The 16,381-nt window shown below is 28.3% G+C and overlaps 1 protein-coding gene, 1 long non-coding RNA gene and 1 pseudogene across 2 annotated transcripts; 2 read left to right on the top strand and 1 right to left on the bottom strand.

Annotated features, from left to right (window-relative positions):
- The first annotated feature begins 3,806 nt into the window (after positions 1 to 3,806).
- On the top strand, positions 3,807 to 5,747 carry LOC131182196 (premnaspirodiene oxygenase-like). Its single transcript, XM_058150902.1, has 2 exons — positions 3,807 to 4,773; positions 5,000 to 5,747. Exons 1-2 carry the CDS (start codon positions 3,865 to 3,867, stop codon positions 5,609 to 5,611), a joined length of 1,521 nt encoding a protein of 506 aa, XP_058006885.1. The 5' UTR covers positions 3,807 to 3,864; the 3' UTR covers positions 5,612 to 5,747.
- A 113-nt stretch (positions 5,748 to 5,860) lies between these two features.
- Positions 5,861 to 6,933, top strand: LOC131182409 (transport inhibitor response 1-like protein Os04g0395600; annotated as a pseudogene).
- Positions 6,934 to 9,262: 2,329 nt separating this feature from the next.
- LOC110649420 (uncharacterized) lies at positions 9,263 to 11,086 on the bottom strand. The gene is made up of 3 exons (XR_002493759.2): positions 11,027 to 11,086; positions 9,843 to 9,891; positions 9,263 to 9,278 (listed from the first exon to the last, which is right to left on the bottom strand). It is a non-coding gene; the product is annotated as an uncharacterized LOC110649420 (long non-coding RNA).
- Between the last annotated feature and the right edge of the window lie 5,295 nt (positions 11,087 to 16,381).

Consider the following 16,381-nt stretch of genomic DNA (forward strand, 5'->3'; position numbering starts at 1 on the left):
TTATCATTGCTAATATTTTAGTGATAGAAAATTTATCGCTAAATCCTTTAAAATGTCAATTCTACAATATTATATATAGTCTCTTGTAACTTTTAACTACAAAATACTTGTCATTAAATACTTAATAAATTATTTTTTTAATATTATAATAATTAATATAAATTAAAATTTTAATTTATTTTAATAATAATAATTCTACTTATACTAAAAAATATTTTATAATTCATAACATAGTAATTCTATAATTATAATGCTATAAGTATTATTAATTCATTAAAAATTATTTAATTTATTTTAATAAGTACACATATAACATACATGTCATGAAAAATAAAAAAATTATTATATTATCATAAAAATAATCAATATATTATAATAATATTACATTATATAAAAAAAATTTTTACACAAATATTAAAATTACAAATATATATATAACGAATGCAGAAAATATGCAATGCGCGTTTTGAAAAAAAAAGATATATAATAAATCAATAATTATATATTTATTTTAATCATAAAATAATTAATAAAATATAATAAATTTATAAGTATATATTTATTTTAATAATAAAATAAATTATATTGTGATTCTATGTATTAATAGTAACAATTAAATATATTTTATTAAACACTAATCAAAATAAATTATTATTAATTATTAATTATTGACAACTATCTTTATCAGTTACATTCAATAAGAATTTAGTAAAATTATCAAAATATAACTGATGGACAATAAATTATCAACAATGGTATTTCATTTCCCTCAGATTTCCTTAGCAACAAACAGAAAATGCATGAAATGGAAGGATGAAATTAACTTTTAGCTGAAGCTATTTGCTGAAATCTCCTACTGGTATTAGAAGAGATTCAACTCAACGCATTGACATGAATTCATGTGTGGATTGGGCAGGCCTAAATAATAGAAACGGACTGTCTCTCTTAATGACGAGTGTTTAGTTCAGATAAAATGATTGGTCAATTTTAGATTGAACAGAAGAACCAGTCTTTCTATTAATTTATTGTTATTTAATAAGATACTTAAACAGATATTAGATTGGATGATATCATTTCAGATCCGAGTTTTTGAAAAATCCAAAAAACAAAATTTTAAAATTGGAGATATTTAAAATCAAACTGGATTTCGATTTAGATTTGATTTGATTTTTTTTTTTATGATAAGGTCTCAATCCCTAAAGTTTTTCTAAGATTTTATATTTTATTAAGTTAATTATATAATTTAAAATTTAAAATTTGAAATTAAATTAAAATTTATTTTCTTAAATTTAAATATTTAATATAATGTAGTTTAACAACTACTTTAATATATTTTAATAATTTATTTTCATAAATTATAATTAATTATGTCATTATATAATAATATAATTTGTAATATTATATATTATTAATTATAATAAAATTTATACAATAAATTTATTTAGTTTATAATTTTATTTCTTTTAATAATTTATTTAATTTTATTATATAATATGTTTAATTATTTAAATAATTTCAATAAATTATTTAATTATAATTTAATATGACTTTAAGATTTGCAATAATTATTCATAATATTAAGTATCTTATCATGATATAATAATTAAGATACAACATTTAAATTTAGGGGTAGTCAATAATATATACAATATTTAGAGTTAAGTATTTTGTGTACTTTAACTCACATTGACTCTTTTTTAAATTTTTATTATTTAAAAAAAATTCAAAGTTATGGGCCATTAATTACTGTATTTTAAAATTTTCATCTTAAGATATTAAGAATGGTCTTTATTTTTCTTGACAAAACCTTAAAAAAAATTAAAAATGAAAAAAATAATCGAGAAAAAAATGAAGTCATAAATTATAACATAATTTTGAATTTTTATATTTAAAATTATTTCTTGAATATTAACATCATATTTAAGATAATATCATTGAGTTTTTTTTAGAAATCTTTGGGCATATATATATTAAATTATACATAATTTTTTTCTTAATTTTATTTTATCTAATAAAGATATTATATTGTTATATTCTTATAAAAAAATATTTAAAAGGAAATAATTAATAATTATTTGAAAAATAAAATTTTAATTTGACTTGAATAAATATATAATTATTCAAAATTTATTGTATTTACTATATTTAATAAAAATAATTTTTTTTATATGATTGATGGGTAACCGAGTAATGAGTAATATGCAATTATAATACCTCAACACTTGAATAAGGGCTCAACCAAACAGAATCCTAGCGCTACGCAACTTATTTCTTAACACTACTTGACTATAGAATCTAATAGGAGACAACAATAAAAGGCCCTCAAATAGTTTTCCATTCATCCTATCGTCTAGTTTCTATTATTAAATTTGGCATTAAAGTGGTGATCATCTAACCCATCATAGTATTCTTTTTCTTTATAAATCTAATTTTTATATCCAAAATCTATAGCCGCTAGAGAAGAGAACATGATCAATGATATAAAATTTAGATAATTTATTAAAATAGAATAACATATAGTAGACATAAAACGATTAATGAAAATGAAAGCCCAACAAAAGCTGCTTTCTCCCCTTCAAAGAAATAAGAGTCGGAAGGAGGAGTTGAGATTGGCACTTTAGATTGCCTTTTTCTTGGTAATATGCCTATTGGTGAATAAGATGTTATTCCATTCCAGCTCGAATGAAGTGCCCCAAGGGCAAGAAGAAATGAAGAAGGTGCATGGGATCTTTTCCTTGAGCTTGGCAGTAGTAATTGTCTAGTTTCATTAAGAAAACAAAGGGCCTAATCCAGCATTAGAACCTCATTGAAGAATGTAAAAATATTATTAAATCAGTTAAGATTATCAATTACTTATCAGCCATTAGTTTTATTTATTTTTTTAATTATTAAATACTTTAATTTATTTATTTAAATATATATCAGCTATTATAGTCAAACTTGAAACACTTCCCTTAATGCTTACATACCTGAAGTCTCAGCCTTTGCTTTTCCGCCTCTAATTGATACATTTAAATCGAAAATATAACTCTTTCCGGTTCCCTTAATTTTCTTGCTTCTTTGCTTGCGAAAAAGCTTGAGGAAAAGCTGTTTAACTGCAAAGTTTGCCTAAAATGTCCTAGTGTGTGTGTCCCTAAACGAATATCGTATTTTTCAATCAAATCTAAAAAATGGCTAAAATGTCACAGTGATGTTGATGTACATATTTCAATAATCTTAACTAAAAGTTTGCCTAAAAAGGCTAAGATGTGTGCGTGGGGTCATCTTTATCTTTGCCCATGTTTAAGATAATAGAGATAAGGGCGACAAGAAAAAAATATTTTTTTCTTTTCAAAAGAAATATTATTGATAGAGTAAATTATTATTTAGTTTTATATTTTAATAAAAATAATTATTTAATTTTTATATTTAAAAAAATATACTATTTAGTTCTTATATTTTGCTTATATTAAACTGTTTAGTCAATTTATTAATTTTTTCATTAATTAATATTGGTCAAACTATTATTTAATTCTTCTATTTTAATCAAATTAATTAATTAATTTTTATATTTTAAAAAAATACATACATTAATTAATTCTTATAATTTAACTTCAATAACTATTTACTTCTATAATTATTTTTTTATACTTAAATTATCCTAATTCTCCCATTTATTTCTTCCTTATCCTTTCATCAGATCATGCGAAACATGATTTAAACATTTTAGAAATTAAATTAATTAATTATTTGATTGTTTATTGTACTTACCATCTGACAAATATTTTATATTTGGGGACCCATGCACATGTCCTTCCTTCTCAATTATCAAGCAAACTGACCTTCATTGTATTCAACATATGGAATCTTAATTCGTATCAAAACATGCAATTTCTCTCAGTTCCATTACTTTCCATCTTCTTCCTACTCCATCTCATTCTATGGAGCATATGGAAGAAATTAAAAACCAGCAGAGGCAACACACTAAACCTACCCCCGGGACCCCAAAAGCTACCCATCATAGGAAATATGCACCAGTTTATTGGGTATCTCCCCCATCGCAGACTGAGAGACTTGGCAAAGAAATATGGGCCAATTATGCACCTACAATTTGGACAAGTATCGACAATTGTCATTTCTTCACCAGAAACAGCTAAGGAAATAATGAAAACTCACGATGTCATCTTTGCTCAGAGGCCCTTTGTCCTGGTTGCTGAATTTATATTTTACAACCGAGGAGATATTCTTTTTGCACCTTATGGAGACTACTGGAGGCAGATTCGAAAAATTTGTACACTAGAGCTTCTTAGTTCAAAGCGTGTGCAGTTGTTCCGATCGATCAGAGAAGAAGAGGTATCAAATCTCGTTAAATCTATATCTTCCAGTGCAGGATCTCCTGTCAACCTTAGCAAAATGTTGTTTTCTTCATCTTGTTCTGTTATTGCAAGAGCAGCCTTTGGCAAGAAATGCAAAGACCAAGAAACGTTCATACCACTTGCTAAGGAAGCTCTTAAAATGATGGAAGGCTTTAGCGTTGCAGAGTTGTTCCCCTCTATTAAATTGCTTCGTGTGATTACTGGAATTCAGTATAGACTCGAGAAATTGCATAAAAGACTAGATATGGTGCTTGAGAACATAATCAATGAACATAGAATTGACAGGGCAACAGCAAATACTAATGGTGATCAGGGTGAAGCTGAAGTGGAAGATATTGTTAATACTCTGTTGAATCTTCAAGAACATGGCGACCTTGAATTTCCATTAACAACAAACAATATCAAAGCAATTATCCTGGTTAGTATTACCTTTCACATATCAGTAACTTGTTTATTTTAAGAAAACACTATTAGTTTTGTAGATTTTTCATTCAGTTCCTGTAATTATATTTTATTTATTCAATTTCTGTATTTAAATTCTTAATAATTCATTTATCTTCTGTAATTATTAGAGCACTGTTCACCATAATTACTCTTTACACAGAGATTGTTTTAATCAAGTTATAACCACTATCCTGTTGTAGGATGTGTTTATTGCTGGGACTGATACATCAGCTGCAGTGGTAGAATGGGCAATGTCAGAACTGATAAAAAATCCAAGAGCGATGAGTAAAGCACAAGCAGAAGTGAGGCAAGTTCTTAACAGAAAAAGAAATTTTGAGGAAGCAGGGCTTGAAGAATTGAAGTACTTAAAGGCAGTGATCAAAGAAACTCTGAGAATACACCCTCCAGGTCCATTGCTAGCTCCCAGGGAGAATAAAGAGCAATGCCAAATCAATGGATACAACATACCCATCAAGACTAAAGTCATTGTGAATGCATGGGCAATTGGAAGGGATCCAGATTATTGGATTCATGCTGAAAAGTTTTATCCAGAGAGATTTTTGGAAAGCAAAATTGACTTCAGGGGAAGTAATTTTGAATTTTTGCCATTTGGGGCTGGAAGGAGGATATGTCCAGGTCTGTCATTTGGTATAGCCAATTTGGAGCTTCCACTTGCACAGTTATTGTATCATTTTGATTGGGAACTTCCTGATAATTCCAAGAAAGAAGAACTAGACATGAGAGAGGCCTTTGGGGCAATGGTTAGAAGAAAATTTGATCTGTGTGTAATTCCTATTCCATACAATCCCTGAAGTATGAAACTGCATCATCTCTCCACATAACTTAATTGTGGGTTAAGGGTTAGAATGGTTTGATGGAGCAGTGTTCTCTGTAATAAATCAGTACCTTCTGTAGTCTGTAGATAAATAAATAAATAATTCACTTGCATATTTATATACTTTTAAGTGTCTTAGCATGTTATCATAAATAATAAAATTTTATTATATACTAGTTACTAGGTGCAAATCATTAAGATTCTGAAGGTCAACAAAAATGTTTCCATGGAACAACTGCAAAGGCTGCTTGTTTGCACCCCACAATTAACAGAGATTGGTACAGGCTCTTTTTCACAAGAGCTCACTGGCTGCCAGTACACTGAACTTGAAAATACTTTCAACCATTGCAAGAACCTAGATACCATTTGTGGTTTATGGGAAGCGACGACACCATATTTACCATTTCTCTATACAGCTTGTACAAACTTGACTTTCTTAAATTTAAGCTATGCTGCTTTGCAAAGTCTTGAACTTGCTAATCTTCTTCGTCACTGCCCACAACTTCGTCGTCTATGGGTAAGAAATCATTACTTGCAAGCTTTCCATTCTGTTCTATTTCTGGAAGATTATTTCTTAATTTTCATTGGAATAATTTGATGAATCATCATTCTCTTTGGATTTGTAATGGTGTCAGTAAATGATACCACTGCCAAATGTTTGTCTTATCTTATACTATACGGACTAATTTTGTGCTTTATTGGCGAATTACTTTGGAAGAGATAACATGTTGCTCATTTTGTTTCCAATGTGTTGCTGCAGTAGCAACAATTGGGCAAAACTGCCCAAATTTCACCCACTTCCGCCTCTGCATTACATGACAAATGAACCCATGGATGAGACTTTTTGGTGCAGTTGTGAAAACTTGCTCAAAACTTCAGAGACTTTCAGTTTCAGGTCTCTTGACTGACCTGACATTTGTGTATATTGGGAGGTATGCCAAAAATTTGGAAACTCTTGCAGTAGCTTTTGCTGGCAGCAGTGTCTGGGGGACGCAATGTGTGCTGGGAGGTTGTCCAAAGTTGAGGAAACTTGAGATAAGGGATTGCCCATTTGGAAATGCAACACTTCTCTCGGGTTTGGAGAAGTATGAATCTATGAGGTCACTTTGGATGTCATCCTGCAATGTGACAATGAATGGCTGTCGGCCATTAGCAAGGGAGATGCCAAGATTGAATGTGGAGGTAATGAAAGAGGAGGGGAGTGATGACAGTCAGGCTGATGAAGTTTATGTTTACCGTTTTGTTGCAGGTCCAAGAAGAGATGGCCCTCCTTCTGTCCTTACTCTTTCAGGTTTATAATGTAGGTATCCCCTTTATTTTTCTCTCCCTATATCTCCCTCTCTCTCTTTCAAACACACACACACATAAGTAAGTGAGTCAATAGGGCTATCCCCTTTACTACCCACTGTTTGCCTTTGTTCCTGTGGCTGGTTGAGTGAGACTATTATCCTGGAAACCATTACTACCAATAACCGTAGTGCAAGTTAATTTATGTTGGGAAGGAGTGTAAAGAACTAGACTCAAGATTGTGCAGCAGCCAGTAGGCACATGGTTGCACCTGGCAGTGACTAAAATTATGGAAATGATTATTAAACTGCATTTCAAAAATGAATAATTTTCTGCGGGTAAGCATTTCTTTTTGATCTGGAAAGTTGGAGAATATGGTCAGCTCATATAATAAAATTTAAGGGGGCTTCATCAGCTCACATCAAAATTCAATTGCCAAAGAACTTGATGCCTAATAGCTAAATAGTTATCTCACATTGCATATTTATTTTAGTTTATGGTTTGGATCTTAATTCTTTTATAGAATGCTATGAGATTGCATATCTGATAGGTTGGAAACCACACCTAAAGAAACTACTGATGTTATAACAGATACTTTACCTCTTTGTTGGCTGCCACATACACTCAAGAAACAGCAGATACAAAAGTACCCAAAAATCTAGCAAGAATAACTTAAACCTCAGAGTAAAAGGCATATAATAAGATGGGCAAGACATGTAAATTTATTTAAAAAATAATAAAAAGAAAGATCAGCACGCAGATAACATAAAATGAAAAATATGCAAAGGAAAAACCTCACCTTAAAAAACCACAGATATGGCAGCAGCTCATCAAACACAGACACAATAAGGAACAAACAATGCCAATGAACTCATGAAGGAATAAATAGGATTTAAGCTGATAATAACCACAAAAACAAATAACAATCAAATGAAAAAAATATGGATAATTCAAAAAGAAACAACAAATAGGAGATTTATGAGAAATTTTGAAAGGGTAAAGAGCCTCATCTTCAGGCCCTAAAAGCTAGTTCCTTTTAGCTTCAAGTTTTATAGTTAATTTCCTAAATATTTTTTACTGCTGCTGATATGCTCTGAGCCCTATAAATTTATTTACTAATTACTATATATGCAAATTCAAAATATGGATTCAGAGGAGCACTAAAAAATAGAATAAGATTGTAATTTATAAGAGAAATATAGACATTGAACCATAAATGTTCATAAAAATGATTAAATCTGAACTCTGCACGGCATGGAACACTTTAAACTTGGACTATTATCATTACACAAGCAATTTAGTTTAAATTCATTTTTCTTTAACACCTCAGAAAATTAAGTAAAAACATGGCATTAGTACATGTAACATGAATTAGTCAATGAAAATAAATTAAAGGTGAGAACTTGGAAATAAAGGTGAGAACTTGGATGCTTTGAACAACATGGGTAGTGAGTCTGTGACACCAAGAAGAAGTGAGACGAAGGTCAAAGGCTCAGACCTGTTGAGCACCTCTTCTTAACTGCAGAATAAAAAGTCATATGTTAAAAAACTTCGAATGAAGCTTATTAAAAGTGAACATACAACACTATGAACATTACCAACAATCCAAATAAACTGAATTTACTCCTAATTCCCTATCAAATAGATTTAAGCCATAAAAAGAGAAAATAAACAATTTAAGCAATTAAATTATACATGTAAGAGCAATCTGTAATGGATCAATCACAAACCCAAAATTTGGCATACAATTATGTTGCACTTTCAATTAAGATACGATACTATAGATTGAATTATCACAGAACCCTTTTCCAAATACCTCACATTGCAGATAAACCAATAAAATAATAAACAAATTGCATTCATTTATTATCCTTTATAAAGACCAAAAGAAAGAAGAAAAAAAAATTCAAAACCCACCAACATATGAATGAACACAGAGGGCTCAATATCAAATACATCATTCAGGTCATAAATTAAAGAACCAATAATTCAAATAGAATCAGAGTTGGGTTTGGCTACCTCCAAGAAAAGGAAAAAAATTAAACAAAAAAAAAAAAAGGCTGAGAAGAAGAAAAATCAATAAACTTGACACGCATAATGAAAAATAGATATGAAAAAAGAGAAAATAGAGAGAAATAATATATACCTGAGCATCTAAATAGTTTCTCTAAACTCACCAATTAATGTATACTTTCTGAGTGCTTTCTATGCTTCTTTGGCCATTCCTGCAACATAGAAATATGGAAACTTGAAACAAACTAAAAATTTTAACATATACAAAAGAAAAGAACACACACACACACACACACACACACACACACACGTATACATTTTATCTCTGCTTTACTTCTGTAGACCTACAATCAAATTCCAATAGGAATTCAATTTTTTTTTTTTATTTTAGTATTGCACAATACAGCTAGGCATTTATATAAGCAAGAAAATTAAAAAGCATACCTGCAAAAGTAATGCCCCGAAGCAGTAGTGGCAGTTTCATCATTGACAGAACCAACCCAAAATTGTAGAACAACACAATCAACAAAAGCAAATCCATAAACATATTATAGATCCAACAATCCCATTAGCACCACAACTGAAGATTATTGATTATCGATGATAAACATATTATAGTAAATACAACAAAAAGCTAAATTCTTTGATAGAAGAAAAGCAAGCTATAATTCCATAAAGATGGTTCAGTAAAAACACATAAAGATGATCAGAGGAATAAGAAAAAATGCCTCATACACAGTGTACAAATCACCCTTTTGTCAAATTTTTGTTCAAATCCTTGAAAGCAATCTAAAAAGAACCCAAGACTTGAATTATCTGGGTTTTGATTTTAGGTAACTGCTAACTATGTTGGTTACAATAGGCACAAATATTTACAAAGCAATTGAAATTAAAAGGGACAAACTAACCTCTCCAGTAGGATCAAATCCATGAAGATATATGCTGCAATTCCAATCCCTAGAAAGAAATATTCAGGTGCTTATTTGGTTTACTTCCACTATCCCATCACTGGTTACAATTTTGATTTCCAGTGAAAGCATGTTTTGTACTGTTTATTGATCAAAGTCTCTTCTGGTGCTAAATTCACAACTTTTTTAAAAGATAATTAAAGCATTTTTGAAACAAAAAGAAGAAAAAGAAAATAAAGTGCACTTTTGATATAGAATTTTGTATCCCCCATTTGATCTCTGCTACAATTCCAATCCCCAGAAAGACATTTTCAGGTACATATTTGGCTTTACTTATTTTCACTATCCATTAGCACCACAACTGAAGATTATTGATGATAAATATATTATAGTAAATACAACAAGAAGTTAAATTCTTTGACAGAAGAAAAACAGCCTATAATTCCATAAAGCTGATTTAGTGAGAACATAGAAAAATGATCAGAGGAATTTATAAAAAAAAAAAAAACCTCATACACTACAAATCACCCTTTTCTCAAATCTTCATTCAAACCCTTGAAAGCAATCTAAAAGGAACCCAAGATATGATCAGTGTCTACTTGAATTATCTGGATTTTGATTTCAAGTAACTACTGACTACGCTAGTTACAATAGCCACGGATATTCACAAAGCAACTGAAATTAAAAGGGACAAACTAACGTCTTCAGTAGGATCATATCCATGGAGATATCGAATAATCCGTCGATTTTTCAAAAGCATCGGCAAATGTTACTTCACTACTTTCGAACTACCATGAATTGCTTGAATGACCCAACCCTCCTCACGTTCCAGAACTCCTCAGCAAAACCTCAAATCAAAATCACCACTCCATCTCTCTCATCACTATAGAGATCATGCTAATGGGTACATGCGACTGCAAGCCAACAGTGAATTCACCATTACCCACCAAATCAAAGGGAGAGAAACCAAAATGCTTTCTCACAAAAATGGGAATGAAATCATGTGAGAGGGAGAAAATTGAAAAAAAAGGAATCTTTTAACTTGGGTATAAAAGCATGGCAGTATAGTGCAAGAAAGGAATAACTTAAGTACAAAAGCATGACAGCATGGTGCAAGAAAGGAGTAAGAACATCCCTTTTTCAGGAGACACTTCTATAGGCATTGGAATAACGGAGAGAATTACCTTACTAAAGGAAGGCAATCTTGAAGTGAAACGACGCTGTTTTGCACCGATGGCGTGCACACTGGGACTGGTTAATGTTGGGCATTTTATCGTTAAGGAAACAAATGGGTTGATAAAGGGAAATGGACATCAATTTGAAAGGATTCACAAAATTACCAAAAATTTTCACTGTATGTTGGACAGTGGAAATTTTAGAAAAAATATATATCTATAATGTGTGAGTGAGATCAAAATTAAAAAAAAATGATTATATTTATTTTATATTGATTGTAAAATTATAATTTTATTTATAAATATAGTGATATAAGTTTATTAAAAATATTAAAAATTAATTAAACAAATTTCTTGAAAAAAAAAACACTTCTATTTAGGGTGAGTTTTCTCATGCAACAAAAATAATAAATAAATAAATAAAGTGAGACTGATCAATCTTGAAATAGAGGAAATCTGCACCCACAGTTTTTTTTTTGAAAATAAAGAAAAAGGAGATTCATTCAATATGAGATTTTAAGTCAAAACCAAATAGAATAAGCCTAATTGATCACTAGATACAAAATAGAATGAGGCTCAAAGAAAAACTAGTTTAGACATAGAAGGCTAATTATGAAGCGTATCAGCAGATTTTTATCTACTCTAAAATAGGAGTCGATTAAGGATTGATATATATATTTATTGATTTTTTTTAATCCTCTAACATCATCTTCTTCTATCATATCTTCTGTTGATTTTTATTTTAATTTTTTTATCTTCTTAGTCTCTTACCTATTTTGTCTCAAATTATCTCTGTTCTTGAATTTTTATCACTTGTCATGCCCATAATTTTAGAATTATTAATATGATCTTCCTACTTCTTTATAGATTATTAATTTTTTTAAATAAATATTTTTTTATTATTGTTTCAAATTTAAATATTATATATTTTAAGCAAATTTATATACTATACTACTTTAAGTTATTTAATTTTTATTTATATATTTCAATAACCTATATCTATATTATATATAAATATATGAAGGCAGACATTAGCTTTTTCCCAAATTGCCCCTCATTTTTAAAATTAGTTACAATTATATTTTATTATTAAAATTAATTTTGAAGTTTGTATAAATTTAAAATTATTAATTTTAGAGTTTGTATAAAATTAAAAGTCTTAATCTTATTTATATTTAATCCTACTTATATTTAAAATTTTATAAGAAATAATTAACTAAAATAAGAAATTAAAAATTAAAAAATATTATTAACCTATCTATTAATTGTAATTATATTTTTATTATTAAATTTAATTTTAAATTTGTGTAAATTTAAAATTCTTAATTTTATAATTCATATAAATTTAAAATTTTTAATACTATTTATATTTAACTTCAATTAAATATAAAATTTTATAAAAAAGTAATTAACTAAAATATGAAACTAATAAATAAAAAAATACTATTTGTCTATCTATTATTTATAAAAAAAATATATATGTTTATAGCAATAAATAAATAATTCATCGCCAATAATGCATATTAAAAACAGTAACATACAAATCCATATATATTCATTACTAATATTATTTAGTGACGAAACATGCGTCGCTATAATTTTAGCAACTAGTGCCTTCAAAACATTATCATTGCTAATATTTTAGTGATAGAAAATTTATCGCTAAATCCTTTAAAATATAAATTCTACAATATTATATATAGTCTCTAATAACTTTTAGCGACAAAATACTTATCATTAAATACTTAATAATTTACTTTTTTAATATTATGAAAATTAATATAAATTAATATTTTGATTTGTTTTAATAATAATAATTCTACTTATACTAAAAAAAATTTATAATTCATAACATAGTAATTCTATAATTATAATGCTATAAGTATTATTAATTAATTAAAAATTATTTAATTTATTTTAATAAGTACACATACAACATACATGTCATGAAAAATAAAAAAATTATTATATTATCATAAGAATAATCAATATATTATAATAATATTACATTATATAAAAAATTTTTTTACACAAATATTAAAATTATTAGTATATACAACGAATGCAGAAAATATGCAATACACGTTTTGAAAAAAAAAAGATATATAACAAATCAATAATTATATATTTATTTTAATAATAAAATAAATTATATTACCATTCTACATATTAATAGCAACAACTAAATATATTTTACTAAACACTAATCAAAATAAATTATTATCAATTATCAGTTATCGACTAACAGTGACAATTACCTTTAACGGTTACATTTAACATGATATTAATAAAATTATCAAAATACAACTGATGGCCAATAGATTATCAACAATGCTATTTCATTTCCCTCATATTTCCTTAGCAACAAACAGAAAATGCATGAAATGGAAGGATGAAATTAGCCTTTAACTGAAGCTATTTGCTGAAATCTCCTACTGGTATTAGAAGAGATTTAATTCAACGCATGGACATGAATTCATGTGTGGATTAGGCAGGCCTAAACAATAGAAACGGACTGTCTCTCTTAATGACGAGTGTTTAGTTCAGATAAAATGATTGGTCAATTTTGGATTGAACAGAAGAACCAGTCTTTCTATTAATTTATTGTTATTTAATAAGACACTTAAACAGATACTAGATTGGATGATATTATTTCAGATCCGAGTTTTTGAAAAATCCAAAAATAAAATTTTAAAATTGGAGATATTTAAAATCAAATTGGATTTCGATGTAGATTTGATTTGATTTTTTTATGATAAGGTCTCAATCCATAAAGTTTTTCTAAGATTTTAGATTTTATTAAGTTAATTATATAATTTAAAATTTGAAATTAAATTAAAATTTATTTTCTTAAATTTAAATATTTAATATAATGTAGTTTAACAACTACTTTAATATATTTTAATATTTTATTTTCATAAAATATAATTAATTATGTCATTATATAATACATATAATTTGTAATATTATATTTTATTAATTATAATAAAATTTATATAATAAATTTATTTAGTTTATAATTTTATTTCTTTTAATAATTTATTTAATTTTATTATATAATATGTTTAATTATTTAAATAATTTCAATAAATTATTTAATTATAATTTAATATGACTTTAAAATTTGCAATAATTATTCATAATATTAAGTATCTTATCATGATATAATAATTAACATACAACATTTAAATTTAGGGGTACGTAGTCAATAATATAAACAATATTTAGAGTTAAGTATTTTGTGTACTTTACTCACATTGACTCTTTTTTAAATTTTTATTATTTAAAAAAATTCAAAGCTATGGGCCATTAATTACTATATTTTAAAATTTTCATCTTAAGATATTAAGAATGGTCTTTATTTATCTTGACAAAACCTAAAAATAAAAATTAAAAATGAAAATAATCAAAATAAAAAAAAGAAAATGTCAATTAATATTACAAAAATTTCCTTTATTCCAATAAATTGTAATTCTATATGAAATAATCAACACACTAAATATCACCTCATTCAGTAAAAGTTATTTAAAAAATTGCCATGTGGGATGTTTATTTTAAAATCTAAAATTAATTGCCGTTTATTTTTATTTTTATTTTTTAAAGAATACATATTTAATCTTCAAGTTTGAAAATTTTCTTTACAATTTGTTACAAACCTATAATTCAAAATAATATTATCTAAACAATTGTATTAAAAATTTAAAGTCATTTTTTATCTATTCTATGTAAAGTCGTCAACTTGCTAATTTATAATAATATGATTAATTTCAAAAGTCTTGCAAATTTTAAAAGTCTTCTCTTCAGTGATTGCAAATTGATCAAAATTTTAATTATTAAATAATAAGAATAAAGAGATATGCTATTAATGGTATAAGTTTTTTTAACACCCATAATTTTTAAATTTATTATTTTTAGGTAAATATTAATATTTTTATTTTATTTAAATTTTAGAAAATTATTTGAAATTTTTCAGATTTTAGAAATCGAGTTCAATTTTTCGAAAATAAAAACTTTGATGATTTTTAAAAATTAATTTAAAGACCACGTGGCAAAACAAAAAATATATTTGAAGTCTACGAATTTTTCTGAGTTTTCTAGAATTTTTTTTGAAATTTTTGAGCCTCGTTTTTAGTCCCAAGACAGAGTAAAAAATTTAAAATTTTGTATCCTGAATCGAACCGGACCGGATTGGACCGGCCGAATAGAGCCGGCTCCTTTTCTTCTTCTTCTCCTCTTCCCGCGCGCGTTCTCCTTCCTCTCTCTCTCTCTCTCTCTCTCTCTCTCTCTCCCGTTTTCTCTCTCCTCCCACCTCTCCTCGCCGGCCAACCGCCTCTCCAGCCACCCCAGCCCGCCGGCGCTCCACCCCAGCCACCGAAACGCCGACAAACATCGCGCGAGCGACGCGACGCGCAGCGTTTGACGCTTCATCTTCCCGGGCGAAGGGTCTTGTGTCTAAACCCATCTACTCGTCAAGAGCTTTCCATAGATACCAAGAACACCGAAATCCATCGAACGGTTTGTTCAATTTTTGCCCGGGAAGTTTTAGCCCATTTTAATTTTGGGCTAGATTTCTCGCAAACAGTGAACCCCACGAGAAAACCGAGAGTACCAGAGTGCTCCACTCATCGGGAGCTTCACGGCGATATAAATTTCAAATTTTTCCGATACCGTTTTTCGATAGATCCCACGAACTTTGTAGTATTTTTCCGAGTATTAAATGAGCTTAGAAAATTCCGTAAAATTTATGTACTAACCCCCGTGTTATGAGCTTCGTGTAGGTATCTTCAATTCGAGGAAATTCGACAGTTGTCCAGGTTTATGAATTTCCGGCCAGACAGATCGGTTATCAAAAAAGTCTCCGAATTGGATCGAGATTTTGGCTACCCCACCATTGTCAGACGTCTTGAGCGCGTCCCCGAAGTCGGAATCGGCATAGGTAAACCCAAACCTTACTTTTTCGTAATTTTCTAGTACTTAAATGGGATTAAAAATCCATAAAATATTCGTGGTAGCTTAGAAAATTATGATTCTTTTTGCAATAGCCTAATAATATTGCTAAGGACCGCGGGGCAAAGTTTTAGAATATTTAGAGCTTATTTGGGCAGTTTTTGCAAAAATAATTAATTATAAGGACTAAACTGTAAATTTACATATTGTGATGGATGATTGTTTGGATGGGTCCAGGAGGGGCTGTGTGATATGATTGAGTTGTGGGTGTATGGTTGGTAAATATAGAAGTGCGTTTTGAGCCCTTTTGCAAGTTGGATAGGTCCTAGGTATAGGGGAGACTCTACCAGATTTTCGGCACGACTTAAGACGTATTGGTTTTTTCTTAGCTTGTATTGAGTCAAATTTATTAAATGA

Source organism: Hevea brasiliensis, chromosome 8 (genome assembly GCF_030052815.1).
Source record: "Hevea brasiliensis isolate MT/VB/25A 57/8 chromosome 8, ASM3005281v1, whole genome shotgun sequence".
In the NCBI taxonomy this organism is placed as follows: Eukaryota; Viridiplantae; Streptophyta; class Magnoliopsida; order Malpighiales; family Euphorbiaceae; genus Hevea; species Hevea brasiliensis.